Source organism: Triplophysa rosa, linkage group LG7 (assembly GCF_024868665.1).
Source record: "Triplophysa rosa linkage group LG7, Trosa_1v2, whole genome shotgun sequence".
NCBI classification, from domain to species: domain Eukaryota; kingdom Metazoa; phylum Chordata; class Actinopteri; order Cypriniformes; family Nemacheilidae; genus Triplophysa; species Triplophysa rosa.
This window is the reverse complement of record NC_079896.1, coordinates 370,300-390,299: the sequence shown is the minus strand read 5'-3', so window position 1 is coordinate 390,299 and position 20,000 is coordinate 370,300. Positions and strand designations below refer to the sequence as shown.

The window sequence follows — 20,000 nt, the reverse complement described above, 5'->3', positions numbered from 1 at the left end:
AGGTTCTCACTGTTGCTATGGTAACTTCTATCATTTCATGGGTACCAGATTTATTGAATGTTCCATCTGTTGTTGACTTCATAATGATGTTGTGAGAGTGATGTACTATTTCTTTCAATGTTCAAGAACAATAACAGACAGTTTAGATATGGCCTCTTCTATATAAAACAATGTTACATTATTTTAGTCACAATATGTTTCATTTGTGTTATTTTGAAGTTTACTATTATTATGAAAGGAAGATGAAATCCAGTATGACTATAGTATAGTATGATGTGTCATGTAACGGAGGTGTGTTTGTCTTTAGTTGCGCACGGATGCTGAGAAGCGTTCTCTGGTGGAGAGCGGTCTGGCGTGGTACAGCGAGGACAGTAAGTCTTTACTGAAGACCGATGGAGTTTATGACACAGGCAGTCTGAAAACGGAGACCTCCAGCAAATGGAGGAAGACTCGGCCGATGGATGTTTCCACGCAAGAGAAAACGGCCAGATGTGACGTGAAGAGACTTCACGAGAGCTTCGGACAGCCGGGGGGCTTCAAAAAGAGCCGTAATCCTCCTGTGGGCGTCACGTCACCCATCACACATACATCACAGAGCGTGCTGAAAGTAGCAGGTATGAGTTATGATGTGTGTGTGCGTGCGTGCGTGCGTGTGTGTCTGTATGAGAGAGACCGGGGCTAGTTGTCACAGGGGCTGTTGTGCAGACACTAAAAGAGAGTTCATTTAATATACAAAAAATGAAAAGGGCCAGAATATTGTGAAACAGAGTATAATGTGGGTGAAGTATGACCATTTTTATTTGTTTTCTTTATAGAATAAATGTGAGTTTTTTCAGAGCAGACCGTGATATTTTTCTGTCGTCTCTGATTCAGTTCACCTGTAGGGCATCATAACCTTTATTGTCTGGCCTACAATGACATTTAAATGTCAGAGATCCAGTGTGCTTAGAAGAAACACAGTATCCATGGTAACGTAGTGTATTGCAACTAATTGTTTTTTGATATAATTTTTAGATTCACACACTGTACATAGGCTAATATAAAAGTACACAGAGCACTTTCATCACATTCTATACTGTTGCAGAAGTTTCTTCAACATTTACTTAACCTTTAGATTTTTATATATTACTAGGGATGTAACGATTCACAGTGAGCTGGTTGAAAATCGATTATAATATCTGACGATTCAAGTCAGCTGAGATAAAATGAATCGCAATACATGTTTTGAACAGCAGGGGCGCTGTGTTTACTGCAAACTTGGAAAACGTGGATATGCTGATATTTCTTAAATGTAAAAAATACAAGAGAAGCACTGACAAAGTCGGTTTGTTTATATTATAGAGACTTTTGTATTATACATTTTTTATTTGATTTGGAATTTGTTTTCAAATTGCAATTTAGTTTTGTTATTTGACGTAAAAAGAAATGTACAACATTTGAGAAATGATACAAAAGCATTTGTTGATTTCTAATTTGTCTCAACTCATTTTGTAAAAATTAACCGTGATTAAATCGCATCGTGAGATCCATATTACTGATCATCATTTTTGATGTGTTCTCTGTGGCGGTCTGTTATAGGGCTGTCATAGGATCACATTTTCACCATACGATTACCGTGACCAAAAACTTGTGGTCGCGGTATTATCGTGGTATCGATTGAAGTGTCTTTTAAAAGGAAAAATAAATGATGCTGTCAGTCAGTCTATACTTTGTGTTTGCCTTTTATTTGGTCAATGAATGTGCACTCAAAATGTGCGCAAAATTTTAACCAGTTACGAATTATTTACATTTATGCATTTGGCAGATGCTTTTATCCAAAGTGACTTACATTGCATCTAGCATATACATGCCTTTAATCAGTATGTGTGATATCTGGGATCGAACCCACGACCCTTTGGCGCTCCCCGGGCGCTGCAGTGATAGCTGCCCACTGCTCCGGGGGTACGTGTGTTCACTACTCTCTGGATGGGTTAAATGCAGAGGTCACATTTCGTTGCCTTGTACTTGTACATGTGCAATGACAATAAATTGAATCTAAATCTAAAAAAAAAAAAAAAAAAATCTTTGCGTTGCTGGCACAGTCTCTACCATGTGAGCTAGAGGAAGCATTCTTGTGATAATATCACGGTGTATTGTGACATTACTAATCTGTTGCTTGCATCTGCAGATCAGTCTGAGGTTTATATGTTGCAGTGAGTTGTGATGCTCTTTATCTTTGAAGTGTCTCTTATTAAATGCAGGCGGTTACATGACTCACACACATTTTGTTCGATTTAGATCTGAGTCCCAATCATGACCTCAATGGGATTTAAAGTGATGTCATACCCCCAAGTCTTTCTTACTCACCTTTCAACAAATGTTTCTCATCACATGCAGAAATTAGGAAGATATGAAATGAATACTGACTCAGCTTTCTGTGTTCATGAAAGAAGTTTGAAACTAAGTGATCATTTATCTCTCTGTTTTTACACTCCCTAAAGGAGATTCCAGGGCTGTTGATAAGGTGAAAATGACTGTGAAAGCGACAGGTCTACAGCGTTCCCGCTCAGACGCCGGCCGTGACAATGCAGAGCACCGCAAGCCTCCGTCAGGTCTGGTAAAACCCTCTGCCGTCGGCTCCTTCGGTTACAAGAAACCACCGACCACCGGCACCGCAACGGTTCTGACAGCAGGGGGCGCCAGAATCACCAGCGGCTCGGCCACTGTGGGAAAAACCCCGAAGTCGTCGGGCATCCCTATCAAACCCATGCCCGGCGCAGGCAGCCGTAAAAACAGCTTTGACGCCAGCGGTTCTGAACAGGGTTTCCTCACGCCCAATGCCCGCGGTAGCATTCAGTACCGCAGCCTGCCGCGACCCGCCAAATCCAGCGCAATGAGCCTCACCGGACGACCTTCTTCTCGGCCTGTCAGCGGCAGCATCGACGCCAGTCTCCTCACCCTCAAACCCGTACCGGCCCTACCCAACACTATGCCCAGCAGAGGAAAGGAGGGCAGGTTGAAGACGGCCGGTCGAGCGTGTTTTACAGGGCCGGTTAATCAGACGGACCGTGAGAAAGAGAAGGAGAGAGCTAAAGCTAAAGCAGATCTTGAGATCAGCTGTCTGAAGGCCGAGAACGAGAGCGACCGCTGCGGAGACGATGTCGAGAAGATCCGTCGGGTGAGGAGAACAAGCACGAGTAAATTTCCAGAACTGAGCTCTCCGACCGGCACACCGAGGTATGACTTTATTTATACATTTATCCAAAACCTAATCCATTATTCAAAGCGCTCCCTCAGAGCGCTTGCCAGAGTGTCCTCCTTTATTTATATCTTACCGAGTCCCTCATCCCTCTTGACTTGACTTGTTGAAGGTCTTTGAGTTCATAACATCACACGAGATGATTCTGCTCTTGTAGGTTACTGAGTAGCAAGTCTCTGGTTCACCCGCCGAGCCTCGCTCACCTCGACAAGGTCAACTGCAACAGTCTGGACTCCTGCATCACCATTCAAGATCTTCCTCCCAAGATTCCTCCCTACTCGAAACTCCAGGACCTGGCCTGTTCCCGCGTGCCCCTGCGTCTCTCCCCGAGCCCGGCCCCGGTGCTTCACATCGATTCCTCAAGATGTTTCTCCGGCCAGGCGTTGTCTGTGAGCAGCTCGCCCGTCCTCTACCCGAAGATGTCCGGCCTGCATCGCAGCATGGAGTCGCTGCCGCTGCACATGAGCGTGCCCGTCAAAACGGATGTGAGCAAGCGGGAGGACAACAGGGGTACTGGGACTTGGGGTGCTGGCAGCAGAACATCCATCACGCTGGGTGACAGGTGAGGTTTTGACCGAAGTCTGTGCCTTAGTTTGACTAACCGGGAGGAGCATGGAAATTCAGAAATGGGAGGGGTTAGTGTCATATTTATATTATTCAGGGGTCAAATTGGGCTGGGGCCGTCCGGGGCAAAACCCCGTCACATAGCCTGACCGTCTCGCTCTGCTCCCTACATGTGTGCGGCTCTGGTGTTATGGAGCGGCAACGTGTATACACAGGTCATATATACAATTCTGTGGACGTGAATAAATTGATGATGTGCAGGTGAGAGATATTTATATGTGCTGCTCTCTACCCCTCTCAGTTTAGAAAGTGATAGGAACACGTTACCCAAGAACGGACTGAGGTACATTTCTTCACACTAACATGAGCGAGTACAGTACTGCTGTTAAAGATCACCCTGACAGATGTCATGCTATCTTCCGCAGTCGCTATGCCAGTGGCCAATCAGAGGGAGGAGGACGTGAACGACGTCATTCGCACACTGTCACGAGCATGACGGAATCAGATAGCCCACCTCAGCTGCCGTCCCCCACACTTGTGACGCGACCCTTTTCCGCCAAAACTACTAATGTGGGTAAGTGCGTTGAGCTCCTGTCATTAGCGTTTTAAAGGTTAGCGTATATGTACGTGTAAGAGACTTGTTTTAAAGTCCCAGTGAACCGGAAGTTGCGATCGTTTTTACTTCCGTATTTTGACGCATTTCCGAGTGAAATGGAATTGCGAATGAGAAAAATAGTGGGCGTGGCTTTTGCCTTTCTCTCCGATTTGATTGGATGCATAAAAACGTGGCATTTTGAAATGGTACCGGGAGCTGACTGACAATTGAAGGGGAGGAGTTAACAGATGCTCCGCCCAAGCCGTCTAACACACGTCATTTAAGATGGATAGTCACTAGAGGACGGAAGGGCATTTTCAGATTTTTTTTCACATTGTAACAAAATAAATAAATGAAAATAAATAAAAGGAAAAATAAACAACACCGTACAGCCCACATAACCTTAGGACATTAACGCACAAAAAAAGCATTTTCAGATTTTAACTGAAGATTATGAGGGCACGCAAATTTTAAACAGAGAATGACCCACTTTGATAAACTATTTACAATAAACTGTTAAGACCTCTAGGGGTAAGCCGAAACAGACAAGTAAAGATACCACACTAGCAACCCAAAGTTTCAGTAAACCAAGTTTATTGGTACAATGTGGGATTCTCTTCAGGGGCAGACAAGGCCAACATAATAAACAAAAGCGGTCTTATTTTAGAGTACTAAATAACCTAGGAGAATAAATAATAGAAAACAAAATACAAGGTATCTTATCTGTCTCCCTGAGGATAAACAAAGTAAAACTGTAAATCAAAATGGCGTCTAACCCCCTACCTCCAGAAACTTGGTGAAATATGTAAAAGGTATTTACAATGTATGAGAGTGTACTTAAAATAACATGAAGTCCAAATCTCCGTATTCACAATACCATGTTCAGACATACAACAGATACTGGAATTAAGTTACTAAATTCACAGCACACATACTCACATAATCAGATTTTAACTCTCTCGGCTACAAGTGTTTCCTTTTAGGTAGCAGTGAATAAGCATAGGAAGAATAAGTATATCCCAACAATAGTCACAAGAATCATGAAATCACAACAAAAAGAATGAACCAAACAGAACCATCAGCAAAAGGCACAAGAGCTCAATGGCACACAAGGTACACAAGGAACCCAAGGCCTCGAATGAGTGTTTGGGGCGGTCCTTATATACAAAGGGCACAAAGCGTAAGACCAATGACCAACTCCAAGTGGTTAGTAGAGACCACACCCATCTGGACTAGTGACGTGTCTGCACACACGAACAAGAGAATGCAAAACACAAACAACACACTATAGCATAATGCATAAACTTTCTCCAGGTCATAACAAAACGTTGCAATCTTTCATGAAAAAATTGGTATTGGTATTTTTTATTTCACTGGGACTTTAAGTGTTTGTTTATAGGTGATTTTTAAAAGCAGTGATTTTCTCCACAGTGGCTCCTATCACGAATCCTAGCTCGGGGTCTCAGATCACACGCTCAAACAGCATCCCAGCCAATGACCTGAGCAATGATCTGTACGGCACATCTCCTCTGGGCAGCTCTCTCTCTCTGGCCGAGAGACCTAAGAGTATGATGAGGTCTGGATCATTCAGAGAGCCCGCCGAGGACGGTACGACAAAAAAATAGAGAAAAACATAACCTATATATGTATAGATGGTTTCAGCGGCAACCACATAAACCAATGTTATGTGGCCCAAACTTAACTTCCGGTAGACCTCAGCAAAGAATCAATAACTGTTGAGTAGTTTTAATTGAATTGAATACAATTAATATACAATGAAATATAAATGAATATACAGTATATATTTGTAATACAGTATTGTTATATTACTGTATAATTAATCACAGACCGCAAGTTAACCTCGGGCTAGGCGCACGTGTCCGATGAAAGCGTCTATACAGTTACCTCAGTATGTCCGGAGTAAAATAACCTCTCAGAACTACAGCAGAGATTTATCATTGAGGTTTATTTTATGAACTGCTGAAATAGAATTTCAGCATGTTTCTGCATTTGTAAGTGAGTTTGTGCATGATGTTTCTCTCACAGTTCACGGCTCTGTTCTGTCTCTGGCCTCCAACGCTTCATCAAACTATTCTGTGAGTACAAACATGACGGAGAAAACGCATTAGTATACGTATATATCTTTAGTAATCTTACTGTGACCTAACACACAAACTCTGTTTCAATCCTGTAACACACACACACACACTTTTCTTGTGCTCGGTTCTCTTTTCTCTTTCACTCTTTCTGTTCTTTATCTTCGTCTGTTGATGTGATGCTGTCAGACTGAGGAGAGAATGCAGGGAGAGGTATGAACGTCTGTCAGCTTCTCTTACTCACTTTCCTCTCTAGTGCTCTGTTGTTGTTGTTGTTTAAAGGTAAACCACAGAGGATTTTCCCTCGAGTTCTTCATTTCAAATGAACAGTTTGTGAAATCAACCCTATCATCAAAAGTTGATGGTCTTTACTAAACCTTTATTGTTTTTCCACAGTAGTTAACTCAGCAAAACTATAGAATAACACAAATGTCATTTTGGGATTTATGTTGTAAGAGATCTTCAGTGTAGTCAGTCTTTGTGTAGAGTAGAGTAGAAATGTTCTCTTGTCATTTTATTAAAGGGACACTTCACCCAAACATGACAATTCTGTCATCATTCACTCACCCTCAGGTTGTTCCAAACCTGTATACATTTCTTTGAAGTTTCTTGAGGTCTCACCCTGAGATGGTTTTTAAACCGAGTTCACATCTATTTTCAGCTCTTACTGACTGATTTTACTTCATCATTCAGTCCAGGTCATCGTAGCTGTAATGAAATAAATGAACATGTTTGCACAATTGTATTGCATCTTCACAGAACTAATGTCAAACAAAATAACTTGTAAATTCAAGTCCACGTTTTTGGCAAAGAACGTTTTACAGATGTAACTGTGTACTGAAATGTTGTTCTCATAATGTTTTTATTATATAATGAGCTTCAAATGACAGTGATAGTTAATGTCAGGGTTTTTTGTGTTTGTAACTTTGTGATTTGTGGTTTTACGTCAGCAAATCCGGATACTGAGACGCGAGCTAGAGTCATCACAGGATAAAGTGGCCAATCTGAGCACACAGCTGTCTGCAAACGTATGTACACACACACGCACACGCACAACACGCATACACAACACACTAACACTGAAACACAAACAAACACAATCTCACTGTTTTTTATACATTGTTATACAGCCGCAGAAAAAGAATCATTTCAGATCAGTATTTCTAGATGAATTGTGGTCATTCCTGTTCATTCCTCATTTGAACAAAATCAAACCTCAGGAGTGACATAAAGTCATCCAACAATTATAAAAATCACAGTTATCACACAAAAAAAGAACTTTTCCTAAATACATGTAGAAATATGAGTGTTGTATTGCTTAAAAGTGAATCTGAACTTTTTCTTTACAGTATTTGAGGTCTGAAAAAACACACAGCATCTTTTCTGTTATTTTCACCTGTTTCTCCAGTTTTCATTTTCTGCAAATCAATGCAAATAGAAACAATATTTTGATTTGAAATTTGGAGAAATATGAAACATGAGAAAAATGAAACAAAAAATGTTCATTTTACCTAAACACACACGGAGAAAAACTCTCTCTGAACTGGTCTCTTAGTTTTTGTATATGATGATTTATGAAACTAGTGTGACTCATCACATTTCACTATTTCTTGGCCATTTGAAAATTAAAAATCAACAATTATTAGAAAGTTTTTATTTGATATGATTCAATATTTACAATATATAATTTATTCATAATTTTTTCATATTATACATATTATATTAAGTGTTGTCTTAATACTTACGCAATCATATATTGTATATATAATGTTATGTATTTTAATACATTTTACATTTGTTTTTCAGACACAATGTCATGTACAGTAAATCACATCACCTCCGTTCCATATTTCAGACTTCTGTTTTATACATTTTGTGTACTTGTTTTATTTGAAAGAATATTCATTTATTCTCATTTACTCATTTATGTACTGAAACACTAAAGTGGTTCTACTAAAACGGGATTAATATTAATGCCAGTGAGTGTTGTGGTGTTTGATCCATGTCCCAAAAGCCCTCATTCACTATTCCCTACATTAGTTCCCTAATATAGTCCACTTGTAGAAGCGAATGGAAACCAGTCAGTGAATTCGGACACCTCAGGATAGATGGCTAGCAGCTAGCCGTGAGTGTACAATGGTTGTACACTCGTTATTAGGATGCATCATGGGATTGAATGATGTTCAATCATTTCCACATGAATTCGGACACCACTAAAAATGGATGTCCCCTCAAATAGTGCACTATATTAGGGTATGGGGGCTATTTCGGACATAGCCACAGTGTTTATATTGTGAATAACGAAGCTGTCTGTGATGTGCCTCACTGCCACTAACCCTTCAACACTGATGTCACAACACACTCCATGCATTGACTCATCCCTCAATGTGTTCAGACGCTCAAGTCTCACACCTGTGTGAACTTCCTACATGCACTAACATCACCTGTTGCTTAAATCACAGCCAAGTCACTTTTGAGACATTTTGAAGTGTGACTTGAGAATCCAGGCAGTTTTTGGGACCCCTGTGTGAATGTGTGTGTGTGTGTGTTTGTGAGGATGCTAACACCACAACTGTCCCTCTCTCTCCTCCCGGCCCCTGATGACCGCTGCGTTCCGCCGGCCGGCCGCTGGCTCTTACAGGCAGGCCAGGTTTGTTGGACTGTCAGCCCCGTCTGTCACTGTTGCATGTATCTGTCCCACCAAACACCACAATCCCCACCCCCCCACGCGCGGCCTGGCGCTGACCGATGATGTCACAGCCGAGGTTTGATGACATCACTGTTTTATAAATGCCACTGATGCTGGGTGCTGATGACAGGGGACTCGCTGCTGAATCTGAGCAGCCCAGCAATGCCCTAGCGACACACTACACAATTCAGAATACCATAGCAACCACATGGAAATGCCCTGGCAACCACATAAAATACTGTACATGACGGATGAGCTGTGCTCGTGTTTTAAACCATGAAAGTCTTGTTGAGTTTGTGATGCATCGGCATGCAGTGTCAGAGTCAGAGTCCAGTCGCATGATTATTTTTTATATCAGATGGATAAATTGTCAGATTTCTGTGTGTGTGTGTGTGTGTGTGTGTGTGTGTGTGTGTGTGTGTGTGTGTGTGTGTTGTTGACATGGCAACCTCTCGTCATGTCTCCAGGTCATCCCTCCATTCATGTCAGCAGCTGTTCTTGAGTCTCGTCCTTGTTTGATGGAGACACACACATCTGAGTGTGTGTTTGTGTTGTGTTGTGTTGTGTGTCAGATGCTGACTGTTTCATCTCATTCGCAGGCTAACCTGGTGGCGGCGTTCGAGCAGAGTTTGGCTCTCATGACTGCACGACTGCAGAGTCTGTCGGTCACGTCTGAACAGAAGGTCAGTGTACACACACACATATGTAGTTTATATGTTGTCGGGTGCAGTGATGTCATTATGATATGAAAAGAGATAATAAACAGATACAAGTTGTGTTTCGATAGTGAACGTCTGTCTTCAAAGAAAACACTCGGATTTGTCATTTCAGGATTCTGAGCTACAGGACCTGAGGGAAACCATAGAGACCCTGAAGACAAAGAACACGGAGGCACAGTCCATCATTCAGGGAGCTCTGAATACCCCCGAGAACACACCCAAAGGTTCACAGAAGTGTTACGATTTCACCCAAACATGAAAATCCTCGTGTCATCCCAGACTTCATTTCTTCAGCCAAACTCAAATGAGGCTTTTTGTTGTTGTTGTTGTTGTTTTTGTTGCAAAATTAAAACCATAACAAGCACATAGGAGCAGTAAATTCAATTCTGGTGACATCAGTGACTCTTAATCTCATTGGTTCTCGCCGGTCTCTTGATTAGTTGTGATATGAAGAGTTTGGTTCCAAAATGTTTTTTATGTTTTCGTGTTTTTTATTGTGTTTTGTTGTGTAAGTTAGCTGTAATTTTGGAGTTATTATGGCTTAAATCAAAACAAACCAACTGCAGTTTGATTGATATTAATTGGAATGCACAATAAAAAAACATGATTTTTGAAAAAAACCGGAGTTATCTCATTTTGGAACCAAACTCGCCATATATAGCGTGGTTTTCACAGCTGCCTGTAGCGGGTGCATTGAGCAAATCTGGTTTCGAATCTTTCAAGCAATGACTTTTATTTGATTTGTTGTTCAAGAGAAGTAATTTTAGTGAAATTAGTGTTAGTGTTATATTTGAAATGTGAAGTTGATGTGAGATGAGTGACAGGTGTGTGTGTTTGTCTCAGAGCCTCAGATGGACCGTCAGAACTCATCTGAGAGTATCTCCAGTCTCAACAGCATCACCAGTCACTCCAGCGCCGGCAGTCTGAAAGAACAAGAGGCCAAGAAGAAGAAGAAGAAGAGCTGGGTGAGTATGGCTTTGGACACAGATTAAACCGCAGTTTCAGTGATGGATTCATTATACACTCAGTTCTGGATTGAATTGACTAAAGAATGACTGTGGTTTCTTCTTAATGCTGTCCTCTTCACTGTTTAACAGGTGTATGAGGTGAGTTACATACAAGATAAACCTCCTCCATCATATCGTCATCCATGACCACACGTCATACGGCCAGCATCTCTAAAGACAATGTTATTTTCATCATACCAGCCCATCACACAGCCCTGTCAGTGCTGGGTATCGGTTCAGATGCTCAAGCTCTTGATTCGCTTCAATGCATGCATACAGATACAAATCAAAGATATTTCTAGAAAAAAGAACAGTGAACATCAGATTACAATGGTGAATTAATAAAAAGACATGAAAAGCCACGAACATGCAGTGTTTTTGCGTTTGGACATGTCACACGCTAATTAACATATTTGTGATGTCATCGTCATCATTCATAGTTTTTGAGTTGCGATTTCAAACTGGTTTCGCTTCTACTCTCTGAACGTTCTGTATTTTAAACAGCTTGTTGGCCAAAAAAGTCATTCTCAGTGACATCTTTTCTCTTTCTGTCGTGTGATATTGTCTACAAAACAGCGCGTAGCCTCGATCTATGTTATAATTTGCTCATTTACAGACAAACTGTGTTCATGTTTATACATCCAAACAGTCAACATAACAGTGACAGGTGTTTGGAAATGCCGTTTTGTAGTCTTTTATTCACGAATCGTATGCACCGTATGGTGCTGCTTGTCCCTACATAGAGTCACGCTGCGAGAGAGATGAGCCCTGTGCCCGGGAGGGCGAGAGATCGTAACTGGCCACATTTTCCCACTGGATGAAAGTTAAAGTCCCAGTGAAATTCAAAATAACTGCCTATTTTTTCAGGAAATATTGCAATGTTATTGTAAATAGTTTATCAATATGGGTCTTTTTCTTTTTTTAATTCGTGTGGCCTCATAATCTTCAGTTAAACTCTGAAAATGCACTTCCGTCCTGTAATGACTATCCATCTTAAATGACGAATGTTAGACGGCTTGGGCGGAGCCTCCGTTAACTCCTCCCCTTTAACTGTCAGGCTGCTGCCAATTCCATTTCAAAATGAGTGGCGCCCAAGGTGGGGCCCGAACCAAACTGAGCATTTGCATCAAAACAAGTTTTATACATCCAATCAAATCGCAGAGAAAGACTCTTTTTCTCATTCGAAATTCCGTTTCACTCGAAAATGTGTCAAAATACGGAAGTAAAAACGATCGCAACTTCCGGTTCACGGGGACTTTAAGATTTATCCAAAAAGGTTTGTCATTATGTGCTTGGTCTGAACAAAACACGACATACTTGCATCAGCCATGTTAATCAAGCGATGAATGAACGAATCCCCGTTTTAAAAACAAAAGTGACATCTAGTGGTGAAGACTAGTAGTAGCAACGAGATTCACGCTAATGATCATTATGTTCAACTGTGTTCATGTTTATCTTAGAGGTCTGCACGGGCTTTAAATGAAAGCCCGAACCCGGCCCGTACCCGACATGGTTTAACCCGACCCGACCATTACAGTTATATTTTAAGGCCGAACCTGACCCAAACCCAAAGTGCGTTTAACGGCATGCTTTGTTGAAATGTGCTGCATTTTATGATTGCTTGCCATGCTAATTAAACAAATAGCTACATGTAAGCAAACACGGTTTCATCAAGGCACGGCGGCCCCCTCAGCAGTGAACACACAAGAAAAAATAAGAAATAGCACAGACTTACCAATAACGAAACTTTGCTGTGGGTGAACAGGTGTAAAGGTCAAAAATCGTTTTTGAACCCTCTGGAAGTGTTGGTTTAAGCGCCGTCCTCCTCTGATTAAAAGTTAGTCCAGCGGCACTGAAGTTCCTCTCGCTGCGGCTGCAGGGATGCTGAGGAAGGACACTACGGGCCGGTCTTGACAGTAATGACACGATCATCATTCAGTGCAGCTTTCCCTGCATCATTTAGAACTGTAATACGTTTTCCATCGCTAATCTTTTGCTTCATCGCACTCATCTTACCATCACCTGCTGTGTCGTGATGACGAGGACAAGAGCGGGAGCACGTGCGCAGAACAGTTTGTGTGAAAAGTGTGTTTTCTCTCGTGTTTTTTTGTGGTCACAACGCAGCAAACACGCAAGCACACGGCACGCAAACTTGTTTGTATATAGCCTATATGTTTTTTTAGTTCCGAACCCGAGACTATTCATTAAACATTAACCCGACCCGAAGCCCGCGAGTTTTTCGGGCCCCGTCGGGCTCGGGTCGGGTTGCAGACCTCTAGTTTATATATCTAAACAGTCAACATAACTTTTGAGAATTTTAAAAAACGATTCATCGAAAATCTTTTTTTTTTGCTCAGCCAATAATGTAAATAATGCAGTATTAGAGAAAAGTCTTTTGATTATGGGCTTGTGAAATGTGACCGTGTGTGATGATGATGATGATGACTCATTGACTGAGAAAAATGATTTAGCACACGATGATGTGTCTGCTGATCGCCATCATTTCACTTTCATTATTAATGTCATGATGATTCAATATACAACACATTACTGTAATGAAACTGTAAATCTGATCTCTTTGTGACGCTTCAGAACTGCATTCATTCATTTGCATCATCTTTCATATTTCAGCTTCATTTCCCGTTCTTAAAAAAAGATTCATTCGAATGTCCAGCTGCACAGAATGAAAGAAACTCCTCTCTAGAGCTTTAGCTGGAGCACATCATCACATCATGTTAAAGCACATGTGCTCGACCCATCTGATGCACAGAATTAAACATGTAAAAAAGTGCTGTCATCTGTTGTTTTGTGTCTGTTTGCTCTGTATTTGTGCATCTGTGTTGATTTCAAAAGAAATTCATATAGAAACAGTAGCTGTCTCACGCTCTCGTGTCTGTTCTCCTGCAGTTAAGAAGCTCTTTCAACAAGGCCTTCAGTAAAAAGGGCTCCAAAGCATCATACGCTGACATCGAGGAGATCGCCACACCCACCTGCTCCGCCCCTTCATCGCCCCAAATCCATCATGATGGGAATAACGCCCCTGAGAAAACCTCCACAACAGGGTTAGACGTTGAAAGTGTTTGTTTGATCTGCCTGTAATTGTTGCATGTGTGCGATGTGAGCTCTGCGGATGTTTCCATCAGGTCATGTGAGGAGCGTGATGGCACAGAAGAGAAGGAGGTGTCAGAGTTACGCTCGGAACTGTGGGAAAAAGAACGCAAGCTGACAGACATTCGTCTGGAGGCTCTTAGCTCCGCCCACCAGCTGGAGCAGCTACAGGAAACCATGACGCACATGCAGGTGTGTGATGTCATCACGCCAGTCTTTACTTCAGTTTTATACATAACATGATTTTAACAAGAGGTTTTGTTGAATTACCACAAAGTGCACAAATAGACTTTAGATTTTAGAATTTAGTTTTTGGTTAGCTTTTTGGCTCTTAATTTGTCATTTAGTCTAATTTAAAGTACTGATGTTTTGTAACGGCACAAAAATTAAGTCAATTTAAAGGCGGGGTAACCGTTTTCTGAATTACTCTCGGGCCGAGTGCCAAAACAACCTTGTAGCCAATCAGCAGTAAGGTGCACAGGACGGACATTAGCCAAGCGCTGACCAAAGCGACAGATGGGGTAGGGGTGTGTCTGTTTTCGGCTAAGAGAAATCGGACACCCCGCCTTTAATGACAATTGTCTAAGAACCTGACAATAGAAACTCAATTCAGGTTGCAAGGAACAGCAAACCACACATGATTTTTTGTTTTTTATTTCATCATTCACTGATGATAGCTGACACACATTTGACTTTGTCATGTCAATGAATCAATGACATTTTAGATGACTGTGGAGAATCTGAAGGCGGAGAATGACCATCTGAAGACCGGAGGCCCCTCCTCCCGACCCCCGAGCTCCACCTCTCAGTCCTCAGGTTTGGGTTCACTGGGTGTTACATCACCACGCCAGTCTGTGTCTTCTGTCAGTAAAACCTTCGGTGCGGGACAGAATGAACTTTACCCAGGTAACAGACATTGATGTCATATAAAAAACATGAAACCATACTGCATATATAGATATTTCATATACACACAAACAAAACTCGACAAATGAAACATGTACTGCATGGCATGAATTGTGTGTATAGTGTGTTTATATTTGTTATATTATACTCTCTATATTCTCTTGAATATTATCTCTCTAGTTAGATTTTCTGCGATGTTGTGTTTGTCACAGATGTTTTTCAAAGCCCCACCACGACTCTGCAGAAGGATGAGAGTCTGGTGAAAGTGATGGTTCGAATACCAAACCAGCACATCTTTAAAGATGTGAGTGTCATCAAGAGATGAATGCCTGAAACACACACACCTGTGACCGCTGCAACAAGAGCCAGTGTTGCTTAGCAACCATTAACATCCTAGTTTGATTTTGTGATGACGTGATGACACAACTATCATGGAGTGTCCCTTTAAGCGGTGTTAAGACTGCTTGTGTTATTTGAATGTAATTGTTATGTTGTGTAAGTCGTCTCATTGACGTGTTCACAGGAAGTCAAGCAGGGGGAGTTTTTCATCGGCACGGTTAAACTCGGTGGACGTACAGACTGGTTTGCTCTGGACTCGGCTGTTTGTCTGGCTTTCAAAGTGAGTTCTTCTGTCTTGCGTTTTAAAGCACTAATAATAAAACATGAGATGTCATACACACGTGTGTTGTGTGTGTGGTGTGGTGTGCGTGTGTGTGTACGTGTGTGGTGTGTTGTGTAGGAGTATTTGCGTGTGGTGGACCCCAGCTCCAGTCTGGGTCTGTCTCAGGACTCCATGTACAGTTACAGTCTGAGTCATCTCAAGAGGGTGTTAGGAGCTCAAGCGCCCGAGACTCCACCCGTGCGTCTCTACACTAAAGGATCCTCCTGCATCACCCTGGCCCTGAAAGGTCAGCACATAACAATCAACACTAGCCCTCACATTCACATTTATTCATGGGACATTATTTTGGGTCAGATCACGAGAGCTCAGCTGTAGCGTGAGGTGTTTTTATATCACCTGTACAAGTGTTTCACGCGTGACTGATCCATGGGCCACACGGTTTACAGTACAAGAGACAGAGACACTAACATCCCATCATTCCTTCCTCTCAGCTCTGACATATGACCTATGTTAGGGACCTTCTGGAGTCGTGCCAAACATAAAAACGTTACAAGTCAGTCTAGGGTATTTATTTCGTCTTTTGAACAAAACACGTCTAAGCAGCACAGCCCGAAGGAGCTTTTGTCCGCCCACACCCGCAGTCTTCTTCCAGTTTCTTTTAAGGTCCATTGGAGACAACCTTCAGCTGCATCCAATTAGAAATCCCACGGGTGAGGCCGAGCAAAGGGGAAAGCACAAAGAACTCCAGCAGGGGGAGCCAAAACCAAATGCCCATACCATCTGGGCAGAGGAACATAACAACATACATGACCCAAACTCCTCAGGGTTTCTTTTACAACAGACCGACCACATGATGCTGCAAACCACCCGGAAACAAGAAAACAACGTTATTCACGCGTTCCGTTTCATTATTTCAGCCTTTTTAGAAATAAACTCGTAAGTTATATATTTATTGGTTTTTAATTATTTTGTTATTTTGTTATTAAGAGGACAACGCTGATGTTTTTCAACCTGTATTCAATTCTGTAATAATGCTTAATACTGTGTTAAAATCACAGCAATTATCCTGACATGACCATTTGAGCCTGTCATGCTTTTGTAATAAATGTTAAAGACATATTGAAATGTATTAAATAGTTTCATTTTTATCACCTGACTTGGCGAACTGGCCATCTGGCATACCGGGCGTTTTCCCAGTGGGCCGCTAACGTATGGGGTCGTAACGGACACGTTTATCAGACAAAAAATATTGATTTGAAGTATGTTTTCCTTCATTTGTAACAAATACAAACCTTCCTCAGAGGAAACCGATTTCTTGGTGTCTTCAAGTAAAGACAAGATCTACTAATTAACATGTTTGGTTTAAATATTTAAAATGAAATCTATGAAACTATATATGATTTAAATATATCAACTATAATCCCATATATATGTTATTAATGAGCATGAATTTTTATTGAATTGATTTGTAAATAAATTATTTGTAATATCAGGATGACTGTGTGTTATTAGTTTTAGGGGAATAACAAACCTTGTGCCACTAGCCAATCAGAATCAAGTGTTCCAGAGAGCTGTGTGATAAGATGGCATTTATGATATGATGTGTTATTCTAACGCAGTCATGTGAAACTGTCATTGAGTTTGATATCTGTGTGTGGTGACGCTGCAGGTCTGAAGGAGAAGTGTGTGGATGTTCTGGTGTTTGAGACGCTGATCCCCAAACCCATGATGCAACACTACATCAGTCTGTTACTGAAACACCGACGCTTGATCTTATCCGGTCCCAGCGGCACAGGGAAGACCTACCTCACTTACCGCCTCGCCGAATACCTGGTGGAGCGCAGCGCTCGAGAGATCACGCCTGCCATCGCCGTCACCTTCAACATGCACCGCCAGTCCTGCAAGGTATGATGGGTAAATGAGAGAATGCACCTCTGTTTACAGTCTCGCATACATCAGATTTATACTTCATCTCTCGTGTGTGTGTGTTTTGTAAATAGGACCTACAGCTTTACCTGTCCAATCTGGCCAATCAGCTCGATCGCGAGAGCAGCCCTGCTGAAATCCCATTGGTCGTCATCTTGGATGATGTCAGCGACTCGGCGTCCATCAGTGAACTTGTCAATGGTGCTTTAACCTGTAAATATCATAAATGGTGAGTGCACACTAGAGTGTATACTGCATACAGATGATTTATCGGTGTTTCACGACATGTTGTTGTTGTTTTAGTCCGTATATAATAGGAACAACAAATCAACCGGTAAAAATGACCCCAAACCACGGCCTGCATCTCAGCTTCAGGTGGGTACTCGTGTACTCTTTACACCGTGACATGAGACAATAAAAAATGAAAATATACAATATAAACAGTCAGATAAATTTGCGCGTTTGCCAAATGCATCATTTGTGGGTTTTGTGCATGTTCATTTTGGTTCATTCTTCAGAATGGTGACGTTTTCCAATAACGTGGAGCCGGCCAACGGGTTCCTGGTGCGTTACCTGCACAGAAAACTGATGGAGGCAGAAGATCCCAGAAGTGTGACCAATGAAGATCTGCTGCGCAATCTAGACTGGGTTCCCAGACTCTGGTATCATCTGCATACCTTCCTGGAGAAGCACAGCACTTCAGATTTCCTCATTGGTAAGCTTCAATATTACTCTCGTATCGGAATAGATTCACTCCAGTTTCAAACTGAAGATGCTCAAAAAGTAAACGTGCTTTTCTATTTTTGTTTGTCCGATCTGTGTGGCCTCAGGTCCCTGCTTCTTCCTCTCGTGTCCGGTCACGGTTGAGGACTTTCGGACGTGGTTTATCGATCTTTGGAACCATTCCATCATTCCATACCTGCAGGAGGGAGCCAAAGACGGCATTAAGGTGAGTCATGGGATTCATGGTTTAGAGAAAGGCATGACTGTGGACCATGAATCTGATTGGCTGTCGGTCTGAAGGATGATCTTTATCACTGTGTGTGTGTGTGTGTGTGTGTGTGTGTGTGTGTGTGTGTGTGTGTGTGTGTATGTGTGTGTGTGTGTGTGTGTGTGTGTGTGTGTGTGTGTGTGTGTGTCTGTGTGTGTGTGTGTCTGTGTGTGTGTGTGTGTTTGTGTGTAGGTTCATGGTCAGAAGTCTGTGTGGGAAGATCCAGTGGAGTGGGTCCGAGGGTCTCTGCCATGGCCGTCTGCTCAACAGGATCAAGCTAAACTGTGTCACCTGCCTCCCCCGAGCACAGGACCCGGCAGTCCCGGTCAGACCGGAGACGATCGAGCGCATAAAGAGACGCCGCCCTGCTCTGTAGAGTCAGATCCACTGGTCAGTCACATCATGTGTCTGGATGACCTTTTCTATGTGAAATGATTCAGATATGTCAATCAATTTTCATCAGAATGTCAATGTGTTCCTAAAGAAAGAGACAACATTACATTTGAATTCAATCGTAAAAGGCTGTGTTTATTTCCTCTTTGACGGACAGCACATTTTATACACATTTCAGAAACTCAATAGATTTGTCAAAGCACTGGAGAAATCTACTGTATAGTTACTCTACACTAAATATACAGTTATGTTCATTAAGTCACAGCCATCATTTATTTCATTTTTATTATTGTTTTATTAATACTTTTGATGAAAAAATTTGTACACATTTAATAACATTTGTATTACTTTTTATAATCATTTATCAATTTAGTTATGTGCATTTATCAACCTTTATTTATTTGATTTTTATTATTTCTATTTAGGTTTCATTTTAATTTAATTTTAGATTTGATTTATTTAGTTATTTATTTTAGTGCCTCAGATTTATTTATTGCTACATTTCTTAGATTTGTTTAGTTTTCCAAAGGATACATATTTGAAAGAAAGAATCTCCGGTATGCCAACTTGGCAGCGGAGGCTGAAGATCGGGGATGGACAGCGAAAGTGTTCCCGTTGGAGGTGGGCTGCAGGGGCTTTGTTTCCTATTCCACTACAAGGCTGCTTAAGAAAGTGGGGATCAGAGGACAGGCCCAACGGGCGGCAGTCAAAGAACTTGCCTCTGTCGCTGAGAGAAGCAGCCACTGGCTGTGGTTGAAACGGAAGGACGCAATATGGGCTGCCAAGTGACCACGTAATAAATGGTGTTATGTGTTGTAATGGTATGCCACACGGGACCGGGTGCACTGAGCGCGCATTAACGGTGTGGATAGTTGTGGCCTAACGGTTAGAGAGTCGGACTCGTGACCAGAAGGTTGCCGGTTGGATTCTCAGGGCCGGCGGGTAACGACCTTTGAGCTGCAGTGAATGCTGCCCACTGCTTCTGGTGTATATGTGTTCTCGACTTGCAGTGCGTGAGTTCACTACTCACTGGACGGGTTAAATGCAGAGGTCACCGTAGCTGACAAATAGGTCACTCTCAGAGGACAGGTCCAGTAGAGGATTATCAAGAACTGGCCAGTGGTGCAGAAAGAAGAAGCCAATGGC

The 20,000-nt window shown here is 42.0% G+C and overlaps 1 protein-coding gene across 4 annotated transcripts in view; it reads left to right on the top strand.

Moving 5' to 3' along the window:
• Positions 1-20,000, top strand: part of nav1b (neuron navigator 1b) — a 69,264-nt gene that overhangs the window by 44,362 nt on the left and 4,902 nt on the right. For 3 of the 4 annotated variants that reach the window (XM_057337026.1, XM_057337025.1, XM_057337028.1), the window contains 24 exons: positions 308-614; positions 2,481-3,216; positions 3,396-3,800; positions 4,104-4,145; positions 4,228-4,376; positions 5,829-6,005; positions 6,444-6,493; positions 6,683-6,706; positions 7,444-7,521; positions 9,782-9,865; positions 10,014-10,125; positions 10,745-10,866; positions 13,816-13,970; positions 14,052-14,208; positions 14,742-14,922; positions 15,135-15,226; positions 15,446-15,541; positions 15,662-15,830; positions 17,214-17,449; positions 17,545-17,699; positions 17,774-17,845; positions 17,989-18,185; positions 18,301-18,419; positions 18,654-18,851. In XM_057337026.1, coding sequence (XP_057193009.1) covers positions 308-614; positions 2,481-3,216; positions 3,396-3,800; positions 4,104-4,145; positions 4,228-4,376; positions 5,829-6,005; positions 6,444-6,493; positions 6,683-6,706; positions 7,444-7,521; positions 9,782-9,865; positions 10,014-10,125; positions 10,745-10,866; positions 13,816-13,970; positions 14,052-14,208; positions 14,742-14,922; positions 15,135-15,226; positions 15,446-15,541; positions 15,662-15,830; positions 17,214-17,449; positions 17,545-17,699; positions 17,774-17,845; positions 17,989-18,185; positions 18,301-18,419; positions 18,654-18,851 — 4,113 coding nt within the window. The remainder of the gene's footprint in view (positions 1-307; positions 615-2,480; positions 3,217-3,395; positions 3,801-4,103; positions 4,146-4,227; positions 4,377-5,828; positions 6,006-6,443; positions 6,494-6,682; positions 6,707-7,443; positions 7,522-9,781; positions 9,866-10,013; positions 10,126-10,744; positions 10,867-13,815; positions 13,971-14,051; positions 14,209-14,741; positions 14,923-15,134; positions 15,227-15,445; positions 15,542-15,661; positions 15,831-17,213; positions 17,450-17,544; positions 17,700-17,773; positions 17,846-17,988; positions 18,186-18,300; positions 18,420-18,653; positions 18,852-20,000) is intronic. The other variant, XM_057337027.1, reaches the window with a different exon arrangement.